Here is a 15,000-nt window from a genome sequence, read left to right as displayed (position 1 = left end):
TTCTTCACTGATGAGAGTATTTGGTGAACATCGTTTTGTCCTACTCATTTCGGCGGTTCTTGAACCCACCACAGTGTGGACTGTGACGCAACAGTTTGTTTACATGTAAAATCTTCCACTCCTTCTTTGTCTCATTTTGTCCACCAAAAGTTTTATGCTGTGCGTGAATGCACAAAGGTGAGCTTTGTTGATATTATTGACTTGTTGGAGTGCTAATCAGGCATATTTGGTCAATGCATGACTGCAAGCTAATCAAAAACAATTTAAAGTCTTACATAAGTGTTATGTTAGCCTACTATCAAAATGACTATGTTGTCTCAGGCTGACACAAATCATCGTAATATAATATGTATTCGAAACATTTTTACAACATTGGAAAACAATAGTAAAACGGATGTTTCTCAGAGGGTGAGATAAGTCCTGGTAATGACTGGCTTAGAATTACCAAAGGTATAGATGTGTGTGTCCAAGTTAAAGGAAATGGCATCTTTTGGGTAACGTTTGCTGTGGTCTGGAACAACATGGCACACAAACAACTATCAGAAATGCAGCCAATATTACATACAGATAATGTGTCATGGGACATGCAAATATTAATTAAACACACAGAGAACATAAGTAAAGGATATTAAATGAGCTCAAATATACCGACAAACATAATGATGCAATATGTACATACAGCTAGCCTATATAGCATGTTGGCATCGATTAGCTTGCAGTCATGCAGTGACCAAATATGCTTGATAAACACTCCACACTAGTCAATAACATCAACAAAGCTCAACTTTTGTGCATTCACGCACAGCATAAAACGTTTGGTGGACAAAATGAGAAAAAGGAGTGGCATAAAACAAGTCTTTCTGTGGCATTGTCCGGGAAAGTTACACTTGTTAACTAGGGTTGTTTGGTATACCGGTATTAGTATAGTAGCGCGATACTAATGAATCATATTCGATACTATACCGCCTCTAAAAACTGGTTTACGAGTAGAGGAGCATGTTCGGCAACGTACAATCACAGAGTACTTACAAGCAGACACAGTGTGTAGACAGAAAAGGGAAAACGGACGCATTTTGGCTTAAAAACTAACAATAAAGGTGAAGTTATAACACTGAAACGCCCTCAGGAAGAGGTGCTTTAAGACATGGCTAGCTAGCTAGCGGCTAAAGTCCAGTCCAGTCTGCAGTGTTTTAGCTACTTCTAAATCAGTAATCCTGGTCTCCATGGCGACAAATAAAGTAAGTTTCTTACAAGTATCATCTCTGCAGGACGAGGAATAGCTAAACATGCTTCACGACGCACCCAAGCTCACCGGTGTCACAATGTAAACAAACGCCATTGGTGGATCTACACCTGACATACACTGTATTGATACCAAGTACAGTAGCGTATCTAGTCGATACTACTATGATTACATTGATATTTTTTAGCGCCACAAAATCTTCTTAAAAAAATTTATATTATGTTTATAAAGTCAGGAAATATGCCCCTGGACACATGAGGACTATGAATATGACCAATGTATGATCCTGTAATTACTTGGTATCGGAATGATATCCAAATTTGTGGTATCATCCAAAACTAATGTAAAGTATCAAACAACAGAAGAATAAGTGATTATTACATTTTAACAGAAGTGTAGAAAGAACATGTTAAAAGAGAAAGTAAGCAGATATTAACAGTAAATGAACAAGTAGATTAATAATTAATTTTCTACCACTTGTCCTTAATAATGTTGACAAAATAATAGAATGGAAAATGACACAATATGTTACTGCATACACTACCGTTCAAAAGTTTGGGGTCACCCGAACAATTTTGTGGAATAGCCTTCATTTCTAAGAACAAGAATAGACTGTCGAGTTTCAGATGAAAGTTCTTTTTTTCTGGCCATTTTGAGCGTTTAATTGACCCCACAAATGTGATGCTCCAGAAACTCAATCTGCTCAAAGGAAGGTCAGTTTTGCAGCTTCTGTAACGAGCTAAACTGTTTTCAGATGTGTGAACATGATTGCATAAGGGTTTTCTAATCATCAATTAGCCTTCTGAGCCAATGAGCAAACACATTGTACCATTAGAACACTGGAGTGATAGTTGCTGGAAATGGGCCTCTATACACCTATGTAGATATTGCACCAAAAACCAGACATTTGCAGCTAGAATAGTCATTTACCACATTAGCAATGTATAGAGTGTATTTCTTTTAAGTTAAGACTAGTTTAAAGTTATCTTCATTGAAAAGTACAGTGCTTTTCCTTCAAAAATAAGGACATTTCAATGTGACCCCAAACTTTTGAACGGTAGTGTATGTCAGCAGCTAAATTAGGAGCCTTTGTTTGTTTACTTACTAATAAAAGACAAGTTGTCTTGTATGTTCACTATTTTATTTAAGGACAAACTTGCAATAAGAAACATATCTTTAATGTACCGTAAGACTTTTTGTTAAAATAAAACCAACATTGAAATTTTTTGTGGTCCCCTTTATTAAGTATCAAAAATTACCGAAAAGTATCTAAATACATTTCCAAAACATTGGTATCGTGACAACACGAATGTAAACAAACTGTTGCATCACAGTCTACACAACTATGCTGAGTTCAAGGACCGTCAAATTTAGTAGGACCAAACAAGAGAAAAAAGCGAGCCCTAAGATTAGCGCTGAGGATAATCGGCTCTGTTTTGTTTGGGCTGCAATAACACAACTCTTGCCCAACACGTTCCTTTAATGACCAACTGTGAATGAGAGGCGGTTCCTTTCTAACTTGTGGTGCTTGGAAAAGTTGTCATCCAAAGTGAGTCAAAAACTGATTTGTGATGTGCTCCCACCGCTTGCCCGCTGTCAGAAACTCTAAACGCATCAACAAATGTCATGATTGGCTCCACTGGCAGCGACATACTTGCTTTGGGAACGACTGTCATGAAAGTAGGGGCGGGCGATACTGAAAATATGGTATCGATCCAATACCAAGTAGATACAGGGCCAGTACAGATGATACTTTTTACTAATGGTGTCCCGATCCGATCCAATGAAAAAGGAGGATTACCTCCAAATTCTTCAGGACAACCTAAAATCATCAGCCCGGGTGTTCCAACAGGACAATGACCCCAAACACACGTCAAAAGTGGTAAAGGAATGGCTAAATCAGGCTAGAATGAAGGTTTTAGAATGGCCTTCCCAAAGTCCTGACTTAAACGTGTGGACAATGCTGAAGAAACAAGTCCATGTCAGAAAACCAACACATTTAGCCGAACTGCACCAATTTTGTCAAGCGGAGTGGTCAAAAGTTCAACCAAAAGCTTGTGGATGGCTACCAAAAGCGCCTTATTGCAGTGAAACTTGCCAATGGACATTGCTGTATGTCAGGGGTGTCCAAAGTGCGGCCCGGGGGCCATTTGCGGCCCGCAGCTAATTGTTTACCGGCCCGCCACACATTCTGGAAATGCTATTGCAAAAATTAAAAAAACATTTAAAAAAGTGGAATGAGGTGAAATCTAACTAGAAAAAGTTGCAATGTTGACACAAAAGCTGCCATACAGGCTTTTTTTTTATTCTTTTGTCTATCTTTCTTTTTTCTTTTTTTGCCATTGCTCCAAAAAAAAAAAAAAAAAATCAATGTTATAATGAATTATTGACCTATTCAAGGCTCCAATTATTTCAAATATTTCACTTTAAAATGTTTTATGTGGGAAATATTGCATATATTGTGTGGTTGCCATACAAAAACATCAACATTCTATTTGACAAAAGAGCATAAAACAAACAAAATAATAGTTCAAACGTAAAATCGACAGATATATCTGAAGTTGAGCTCGTAACTTAAGTGTTGAAAGTTTAAAAAAAACTAATAAAAATGTATCACTTTCTGAGTGGGGCACCTTTTGGATCCCAAATATATTTAAGGGGATTTTATTTATCTTTTCACTGTGATTACTCAAAAATAATAATGAATTAAAATCAATGGTGTTCTGCATTATTGATTTTTAAGGCTCTAATTCAGGGGTCACCAACCTTTTTGAAAGCAAGAGCTACTTCTTGGGTACTGATTAATGCAAAGGGCTACCAGTTTGATACACACTTAAATAAATTGCCAGAAATAGCCAATTTGCTCAATTTACCTTTAACTCTATGTTATTATTAATAATTAATGATATTTATCTTTGTGGAAACACTTATCACCTTAATGATTTCTCACAATATATATAGAAACAGATAAATATCAATATGCAACACTTTATTTTTATATTTTCTCTATAAGTGCACATTTTTCAAATTGAACATTTTCAAATGATCACTTCTAAGACAGTCTTGTGAAATCTCAATATCCCATTTGAACTAACTAGCCACTAACATTTTTTAACAAATTATGAATTACTTTGCACCATGTTTGTACAAATAACTCATGTAAAATACAAAAGTCAACTCTCAAATGTTTAAATAAATCATGTCACACTTTGAACTGGACACCAAATCTGTTATCTGTTTCTTTCGCAGTTAGTGAAGACCAAGTCTTTAAAATATTTTCTTGGATATTCAAATTCTATTTGAGTTTTGTCTCTCTTAGAATTAAAAATGTCGAGCAAAGCGAGACCAGCTTGCTAGTAAATAAATAAAATTTAAAAAATAGAGGCAGCTCACTGGTAAGTGCTGCTATTTGAGCTATTTTTAGAACAGGCCAGCGGGCTACTCATCTGGTCCTTACGGGCTACCTGGTGCCCGCGGGCACCGCGTTGGTGACCCTGCTCTAATTACTTCACATCAAACATTGCTTTCTGAATGTTTTGGGCAGTGGGGGAAATACTGCATATTTCAGTTTTATTATAAAAAACTAAGTTGTCTTTGACAGAAAAGGCATAAAACCTTTTTGTTTTTTTAAACTTTATATCAACCTGAAGTTGATATACTGTACAGATTTACTGTAAGCGTTATATAAATAAAAAAATTATAATTTGACTTTTATTTAACATTTTAATGACTTAAACCCTTTATGGTCCCCGGGAGCCCTAACGGTAAAAAACAAACAAAATCCATATATTTTGTTATGGTTTGAAAATGAAAAATATCAAAATGGCCCCCGCGTGCTTTAATTTTTCCATGTGCGGTCCTCAGTGGAAAAAGTTTGGACACCCCTGCTGTATGTATACTTTTGACCCAGCACAGTGTTTCCCATAAACTGCCAAGATACCTGTGGCGGTGGGGGCGTGTCTGTGGGCGTGGCTATGGACGTGGTCACCATGACATCATCGAGTAATTTGCATAATTTACTACAATGATATGATTTTCTCTAAAAAGGCTCAAAAAATGTATACTTACTAATTAATAATAACAGTTTTCTTTTAAACGTCCATCCATCCATCCATTTTACAATATAATTACAACACTTTATGTACATATTTATATACAGATTTGAACAATAAGTTATTCACTGAAATATATTTATTAATTGTGGTTCTTACAAAAAATATATATCTTATAAAATATAAAAGCTAAAATGTCTCTTAAAGCTCTGCCCCTTTAATTAGTGCATACTAAATAATTTAACTTTAGCCTACTACTACAACCATATTATTTACCAGCAACATAAAGTGAAACAGAGGCAGAGGTTTCTCATAGTCATTCACCGACGTCCCACTGGGGTGAGTTTTTTTTTTCCTTGCCCGTATGTGGGCTCTGTACCGAGGATGTCGTTGTGGCTTGTACAGCCCTTTGAGACACTTGTGATTTAGGGCTATATAAATAAACATTGATTGATTGATTGAGAGGTGTCCTGCCACAGTCAGTAACAAATAAACAGAAAACAGTAGTGGTCAAATACAAATAAGGCAACAAGAGAAGTATCCTACACTTCTCCTTTCTAAAGTAAATCTGAACAGCCTATATGGGCATCTACATCAACTATATGATTTGCCTGAGAAGCTGGACAGGACAAAAAAAAAAAAATAAAAAAAAATAAAATTAAAAAAAATTGTATTTCATTTTTGGCGGACGTAATTCTTTCGTGGCGGACCGCCACAAATAAATTCATGTGTGGGAAACACTGCAGCAGATTTGGTCACATTTTCAGTAGACATTATTGGAAAGTCAAGACATCCATGACATCATGTCCTTCACAAGTGTATGTAAACTTTTGACCACGACTGTATATCTTACCAGCCAAGTTGCCACTGAACACACCAATGTGACTGCATTGTGTGGACGACAACAAAATACAGATATTTGTCGAAAATAAACTGGAGTGTGGATCTCATGCAATATTGATACCACTCCTATCAATACTTGATATTTGGATCGATCTGCCCGCCTCTCCTGTATCCCCCCTCTAAACAAACATGATGATTTTTTTGTTCTTTGATCAAACGTTTGTTTGTTTTTTTCAAACTGTGCTTGCTGTGATTGTGTCTTGTGATCTTGTAGCTCCACGTCTAGCTGGGACGTCCTTACGGCAGCACCGATGCAAAGGTTACCTCAACCAGTCCAAACCCCGATCTTTGACTTCCGAACCTTTCTCCAGATCTCTCGGACGTTCGCGTCCCTTTCATTTAACCACCAATTAACATCTACTTCTCTCATCCACCTCTAGAAAACACCAACACCCCCAAAATAACTTAGGTAGCTCGAGCTAACACGATAACAAAGCTTGCCCGCAAATCACCACACAACTTAGCCACTGATCTCTATTCCAGATATTGGCCATCTCTATATATTTATTTGATTTCAAAAGGGAGAAGATTCAAGACCAGTGAATGTTCTGAACTCCTGTTTCACTTCCAGTGTTGTAGTGAGCAGACCTCTCACATATACAACTTGTCGACAAGGACGGAAAATAAAGTGAAGATTTGTTGAAATGTGTTTTTATAGCAACCATATAAGGTAATTTGTGTCTTCTTTATATAATAAATAAGCTTAATAGGCATTTATGGTCAAGTATTAATAATAAATATTAATATTATTTCTTTAATAGTTTGCCTGACTTCACTAATCACTTCTCCTTCTTTCCATAAACCATAATGTAGTGCACAGGTGTCAAACTCAAGGACTGGGGGCCCCCCTTGTCATTTAATGTGGCCTGCCACACCTTTTTATAGGTACCTTCGTGTAATTTTAACTGGCCTGCCACATTATTTTATGTAACCCCCCATGTCATTTATTGTGGCCTGCCACATCATTTTATAGTCTGTCACCTTATATTATGTGGCCCACCACTTCATTTACATGGCCTGCCACACAATTTTATAGTTACGGCCGGTCATTTTATCTGGCCCGCCACATTATTTTACGTGGCCCGCCAAGCCATTTTATAGGCTTGGCCAGTCATTTAATTGGCCTGCCACCTTATTTTATGTAACCCACCATATCATTTATTGTGGCCTGCCACATAATTTTAGTCTGTCACGTTATATTATGTGGCCCACCACTTCATTTACATGGCCTGCCACACCATTTTATAGTTACGGCCAGTCATTTTTCTGGCCCGCCAAGCCATTTTATAGGCTTGGCCAGTCATTTAACTGGCCTGCCACATTATTTTATGTAACCCACCATGTCATTTATCGTGGCCTGCCACATAATTTTAGTCTGTCACGTTATATTATGTGGCCCACCACTTCATTTACATGGCCTACCACGCCATTTTATAGCTACGGCCAGTCATTTTAACTGGCCCGCCACATTATTATATGTGGCCCGCCAAGCCATTTTATAGGCTTGGTCAGTCATTTTACCTGGCCCGCCACATTATTTTATGTAACCCTTCATGTCATTTATCATGGCATGCCACATAATTTTATAGTCTGTCACGTTATATTATGTGGCCCACCACATCATTTAGATGGCCAGCCAAAACATTTTATAGTTACGGCCAGTCATTTTATCTGGCCCGCCACATTATTTTGTGTGGCCCGCCAAGTCATTTTATAGTCTGTCACATTATATTATGTGGCCCGCCACGCCATTCTATAGGCTCAGCCAGTCATTTTATTTGGCCCGCCACATTATTTTGTTCGGCCCACTATGTCATTTATTGTGGCCTTTCACGTTTTTTTAAGTTGACGGTCACATTATTTTACATGGCCCACCACATCATTTACATGGCCTGCCACACCATTTCATAGTTACGGCCAGTCATTTTATCTGGCCCGCCACAGTATTTTATTCAGCCCACCATATCATTTAGTATGGCCTTTCACGTTTTTAAAAAAAAAGTTGTCTGTCACATTATTTTATGTGGCCCACCACATCATTTACGTGGCCTGCCACACCAATCTATATGTTCCTCCGTGTTATTTTATGTCCCCTGCCATGTCATTTAACGTCACCCACCACCTCATTTTAACTGGCCCGCCTCGTCCTTTTACATTGTCTGACACATTATTTTATGTAGCCCGCCATATCATTGTTTGTAACCCGCCACATCATTTTATGTAGTCTTTCACATTGTTTTTATGTGGCTCGCCACGCCATTTTATGTGTTCCTTCAAGATATTTCAAGTGGCTCGCCAACTCATTTAACGACGCTGCACGTGTCATTTTATGTGGCCCACCATATAATTTTATGTGTTCCTTCAAGATATTTCAAGTGGCCCGCCACCTCATTTAACGACGCTGCACGTGTCATTTTATGTGGCCCGCCATATAATTTTATGTGTTCCTTCAAGATATTTCAAGTGGCCCGCCACCTCATTTAACGTCGCTGCACCGCATCATTTTTTTTGTGGCCCGCCACGTCATTTAACATCGCCAGCCACATAATTTTATCTGGCCCATCACATTATTTTATTTGGCCCACCATGCAATTTATAGTGGCTTTTGACATCTTTTTATATTGTCTTGTCACATTATTTTACGTGGCCCGCCATGCCATTTTATGTGCTCCTCCATGTTATTTAAAGCAGCCCGCCACACCATTTAACATCCCCCACCACTTCATTTTTATCTGGCCCGCCACATTATCTTGTGCGGCTCGCCCCATTATTTTATGTCGGATTTATTTTATGTGGACCACACATCATTTAACATCGCCCAACACATCATTCTATATGGCCAGCCACAATTTATATTGTCCGCCACATTATTTTATGTGGCCCCTCCATAGCATTGATTGTAACCTGCCACATTATTTAACGTCGCCAGCCACATCATTTCACCACATAATTTTATGGAGTCCGCCACATTATTTTATTTGGCCCACCATGAAATTTATTGTGGCCTTTGACATCTTTTTATATTGTCTTGTCACATTATTTTATGTGGCCCGCCATGCCATTTGATGTGCTCCTCCATGTTATTTAAAGCAGCCCGCCATACCATTTAACATCGCCCACCACTTCATTTGATATGGCCAGCCACATTATTTCATGTGGCCCACCACATCATTTTATATTGTCCGCCACATTATTTTATGTGGCCCGCCATATCATTGATTGTAACCCGCCACATCATTTTATGTAGTCTTTCACATTATTATTTTTACGTGGCTCGCCACGCCGTTTTATGTTTTCCTTCAAGATATTTCAAGTGGCCCGCCACCTCATTTAACGTCGCTGCACCGCATCATTTGAAGTTGCCCGCCATGTCATTGATTGTGGCGCGCCACATCATTTTTTTGTGTTCCTTCATGTTATTTTATGAGGTCCGCCACATCATTTAACGTCGCCCACCACATAATTTTATCTGGCCCACCACATTATTTTATTCAGCCCACCATATAATTTATTGTGGCCTTTGACATCTTTTTATATTGTCTGTCACATTATTTTACATGGCCCGCCACATAATTTTTGTGGCCCGCCATGCAATTTTATGTTATTTAAAGCAGCCCGCCACACCATTTAACATCGCCCACCACATCATTTTTATCTGGCCCGCCATATTATCTTGTGTGGCTCGCCCCATCATTGTATGTCGGATTTATTTTATGTGAACCACACGCCATTTAACGTCGCCCACCACATCATTTTATCTGGTCTGCCACTTTATTTGAAGTGGCCCGCCACATCTTGTATGGAAATAACCAAGCTCTTTCTTGCTAAATGCATTTGTTCTTTAAATTATGATATACCATTTTTTTTTACTGCATGCAGGCTAGTTTGTAGTTCTACACAACAACATATTTTAATTTTTTTATTTTTTTTTTTAATCACCCTGACTTAGGATTTCAAAGTAAGTTATCTTTCACTCGGTCAGTAAAAATATAATATTACCAGTAGCTTATATGCAACAGATGTGACAAGGATGTTACACATTTATATTCAATGTTTCAAGTGGCCCTCAGAGGGCAGCCATCATTTCAATGTGGCCCTCAATAAAAAAGCACCCATGTATCTAGTGTGTCACGTGTCAAAACACCACGTGGTGAAAGAGCCACTGAACGCTGCCTTTGTAATGTTTGATAAACAGCGACCTCTGCTGGTCAAACATGTGCAGTACACTGACATGGATGTATGCAGAAGCAGGAATCAGTGAAAAAGATACTATTTCTTTTTAGTCATAAAATATTTTTAAAAATTTGTATTATTGGAGTATTTTTTTTAAATTTTTTTTCTTAATTTTTATGTTTTATAGCATTTATTATTTTATTTATTTTTCCTTTTTATTGGACTTTATTTTACATATTTCTTCTAGGTCTTTTTAGATTCTGACTGTCATTTAGACTCGTCCTTTTTGCCGTTTTAGGATGAAGGAGCCGGAGAAGGCGAAGGAGAAACCACAAGAGATGGCTCTCAACTGCACTTCCCAAGTGGAGACGAGAGACGAGCGGCCGTCCCCCCAAAGCCACACCTGTGACACACCTGGTCAGGACACTCTTGAGGACAAAAACAGGACAGGAAAATCCAATGTTGTATAAAAAGAAAGTGCAGACGGGGAAGAGAAGAATGAGGATAAAGTCATGGCCACTTGAAATCCGCCTTTGCACGCCAAGCACTTCGAAATGTCACTTAGTGTCTGAGAGATGCATGAATTATTGGTGTAAATACTTTGTACAGCTTTGGTTTCCTTCCTAATTCGCATGTTTTTCATCGTTTCCATCCTGCCTCGCCGCACAAAAGCAACACAGCACTGAATGAAATGTTAAATATGTGTCATTGTTTGATTTCCCAAAGGGATTTGAGCACTGGGGCACACACAGACTGGGCCCAACCGGGTCAACTTAAAGTCCGCAAACAGGGGTGGGGCGATACCGCACAGTCTGGCACCGATCCGATACAGAGAAAGGTCAGGGCCAATGTTGCCGATACCAATACTGCTATGGTTTTTACCTTCTACACCCAGGGTTTGTTGGTAATCTGCTCCAAAAAGTCTGACCAAGACCAAATGATCAGAATCAGAAATACTTTAATAATCCCGGAGGGGAAATTAAGATTTTCAACACAATCTCATTCAAGATCAGACAAACATTACAGGGAAACAGAACAGGATTGCTGACAGGTCTGCCAACTTTACAAAAAAGGTGAGAAACAGGTCAACGCTGGGGAGAAAAACAAATATTCAGTCTAAGCCTGGGCCCCTGGAGATGGGGTCCAGACTGAGGCCAAGAAAAAAAAACTCATAGCCATAGCACACAAACATGTGTGTAAGACGAAAACATCAAAGACCACAAAGGACATTAAAGACATCAAAGACATTAAAAGAGCAGAGCTGATGCAACAAGCCACTTCTACACACAGCCACAAAAGTAAAACAACAAAAATAATAAAATAAACACATACACTAGACAGGAGCAGACCCAACAAAGCAACCAAGAGAGCCGACTCCACCCTCGGCCGCCCACCAACTCTCGGCAAGTGTCCAGATATATAAGATAACTGAAGCAATTTTCCTAATAAGGAAAAAGGTTTGTTCATTCATCCGTTTCACAAAATATTTTAGAAATAACTTTAGTTTATCGTGCATAAAACTAGGGATGTAATAATGTAAAATTTTAAAAAAATGTTATGACTAAAAATGTACCGTAGTAGCAATATAAAATAACATATGTAATATTTACATATTATATATACAGTATATAATATATACTGATATTATATTATATTTTTATATAATATATACAATATATAACAAATCCCAATTACCATGTACAGTATTACAGTATATGTAACAACTGCAGCAAAGAGAAGAGTGGATCCAGCAGAAAATATACATTATAAATAAAGAGAATAATTATATATATATATATATATATATATATATATATATATATATATATATATATATATATATAATATTATTGCCTATGCAATTTTGTACGTACAAATTGATGGATAACTTGCTTTGAAATCGTAAGTCAAGGTGACAAGCAGGTATTTAAGTATTTATTGTTATTTTTACAAACTATCATACGGTATATAATAATTAGGGGTGCTAATTTTTTTAAATAAAATATATGTTTTATGTCTATCACATTCGAATCCTGATTTTTTGGGTAATTTTCAAAAATCCAATGTATTTTTTTTTTTTTGACGAATTAATTTAAAAAACATAAAAAAAATTTAGGCCATCTCTATGCTTACTTGGTGCAGGTATGTGTCATACACTACCGTTCAAAAGTTTGGGGTCACATTGAAATGTCCTTATTTTTGAAGGAAAAGCACTGTACTTTTCAATGAAGAACTTTAAACTAGTCTTAACTTTAAAGAAATACACTCTATACATTGCTAATGTGGTAAATGACTATTCTAGCTGCAAATGTCTGGTTTTTGGTGCAATATCTACATAGGTGTATAAAGGCCCATTTCCAGCAACTATCACTCCAGTGTTCTAATGGTACAATGTGTTTGCTCATTGGCTCAGAAGGCTAATTGATGATTAGAAAACCCTTGTGCAATCATGTTCACACATCCGAAAACAGTTTAGCTCGTTACAGAAGCTACAAAACTGACCTTCCTTTGAGCAGATTGAGTTTCTGGAGCATCACATTTGTGGGGTCAATTAAACGCTCAAAATGGCCAGAAAAAGAGAACTTTCATCTGAAACTCGACAGTCTATTCTTGTTCTTAGAAATGAAGGCTATTCCACAAAATTGTTTGGGTGACCCCAAACTTTTGAACGGTAGTGTATGTCAGCAACAAAAGGAACTTTTGTAACCTGTAAGCTGTTTTGTTAAGGTGTTGTTATTATTATACCAAATAATACATTACAAAAATCAGTTTGAATCGTGTTGAATCGAGTATCAATTATGAATCAAATCCTCACCCCAAGAATCGGAATCGAATGGCGAGGTGCCCAAAGATACACACCAATAACATTTGAATATTTGTATATATTTTAAAGTTGAAAACATATGAAATGTCATGTATTTCTGTCAAAATGGAAACAATGAAAACATTTAGTAAGAAAGATGAAAGGCCTACTGAAACCCACTACTACCGACCACGCAGTCTGATAGTTTATACATCAATGATGAAATCTTAACATTGCAACACATGCCAATACGGACGGCTTAACTTATAAAGTGACATTTTAAATTTGCCGCTAAACTTCCGGTTCGAAACACCTCTGAGGATGACGTATGCGCGTGACGTAGCCCGGAGAACACGGGTATGGCTTCCACATTGAAGCCAATACGAAATAGCTGTTTTCATCATATTCTGGGTGTATTCTGGACATCTGTGTTGGTGAATCTGTTGCAATTATGTTCATTGCATTATGGAGAAAGAAGCTGAGCAAGCAAAGAAGAAAGTTGTCGGTGCGAAGCGTCTATTTTGCGAGGGAAGTCAGCAGCAACACGTACACACGCTTCTTTGTTTACATTCCCGAAAGATGCAGTCAAGATGGAAGAACTCGGATAACAGAGACTCTAACCAGGAGGACTTTTGACTTCGATACACAGACGCCTGTAGAGAACTGGGACAACACAGACTCTTATCAGGATTACTTTGATTTGGATGACAAAGACGCAGACGTGCTACCGTGAGTATGCAGCTTTGGCTTCCAAACATTTGATCGCTTGACCGTACGTGCGCGTCACGTACGTAACTTTTTTAAAATATATAAGCTTTATGAACCTTGGGTTAGGTGAACGGTCTTTTGGGCTGAGTGATTGTGTGTGTTGATCAGGTGTTTGAATTGTATTGGCGTGTTCTATGGAGCTAGGAGCTAGCAGAGGAGCTAGGAGCTAGCATAACAAACACGCAGGTGTTTTTATGCAGGATTAATTTGTGGCATATTAAATATAAGCCTGGTTGTGTTGTGGCTAATAGAGTATATATATGTCTTGTGTTTATTTACTGTTTTAGTCATTCCCAGCTGAATATCAGGTCACCCCCGGCTCTCACAGCATCTTCCCTATCTGAATAGCTTCAACTCCCCACTAGTCCTTCACTTGCACTTTACTCATCCACAAATCTTTCATCCTCGCTCAAATTAATGGGGAAATTGTCACTTTCTCTGTCCGAATCTCTCTCACTTCATGCGGCCATCATTGTAAACAATAGGGAACTTTGCGTATATGTTCAATTGACTACGTCACGCTACTTCCGGTAGTGGCAAGCCTTTTTTTTATGAGATACCAAAAGTTGCAATCTTTATCGTCGTTGTTCTATACTAAATCCCTTCAGCAAAAATATGGCAATATCGCGAAATGATCAAGTATGACACATAGAATAGATCTGCTATCCCCGTTTAAATAAAAAAAATTCATTTCAGTAGGCCTTGAAGTAGCCACATTATTCCCAGGCTTTTGCGCGCCACAAAAAAAAGTTAGGACACCCCCGCTTTAAGCAGTGGACGTTAACAGATTCTGCAGTTAGCTGTCAGCGAGTTCTGGACAGAAATTGTATTCTTTCCCATGTTAACTTATAGCTGTGCACCAAAAAAATCAGTTCACACCTGAATTCACATATGATTCTAATTAATCTAAATTCTAAATGAATAAAAATGTGCTTAAAACAATTTAATAAAATATTTTTATCTTATTTTTTCAAAGATGTTTTTAGGTCATCTCCATGCAATTCGAAGGAGCTATATAACTTATATCAGTTGGTTTGTTGATTAGCATTCTATATGAC

General features: G+C 37.7%; 2 protein-coding genes across 2 annotated transcripts in view; one reads left to right on the top strand and one right to left on the bottom strand.

Moving 5' to 3' along the window:
- The window catches only part of ca14 (carbonic anhydrase XIV), a 42,909-nt gene extending 31,852 nt beyond the window's left edge, over nucleotides 1-11,057 (top strand). The window contains exons 11-12 of the mRNA XM_062030401.1: nucleotides 6,413-6,457; nucleotides 10,670-11,057. Coding sequence (XP_061886385.1) covers nucleotides 6,413-6,457; nucleotides 10,670-10,841 — 217 coding nt within the window. The 3' untranslated portion in view covers nucleotides 10,842-11,057. The remainder of the gene's footprint in view (nucleotides 1-6,412; nucleotides 6,458-10,669) is intronic.
- Nucleotides 1-15,000, bottom strand: part of ciarta (circadian associated repressor of transcription a) — a 248,376-nt gene that overhangs the window by 87,769 nt on the left and 145,607 nt on the right. The gene's annotated exons all lie outside the window — the stretch shown is intronic.

This window comes from Entelurus aequoreus, linkage group LG20 (assembly GCF_033978785.1).
Source record: "Entelurus aequoreus isolate RoL-2023_Sb linkage group LG20, RoL_Eaeq_v1.1, whole genome shotgun sequence".
Taxonomy (NCBI): domain Eukaryota; kingdom Metazoa; phylum Chordata; class Actinopteri; order Syngnathiformes; family Syngnathidae; genus Entelurus; species Entelurus aequoreus.
This window is presented reverse-complemented; position numbering and strand designations above follow the sequence as displayed.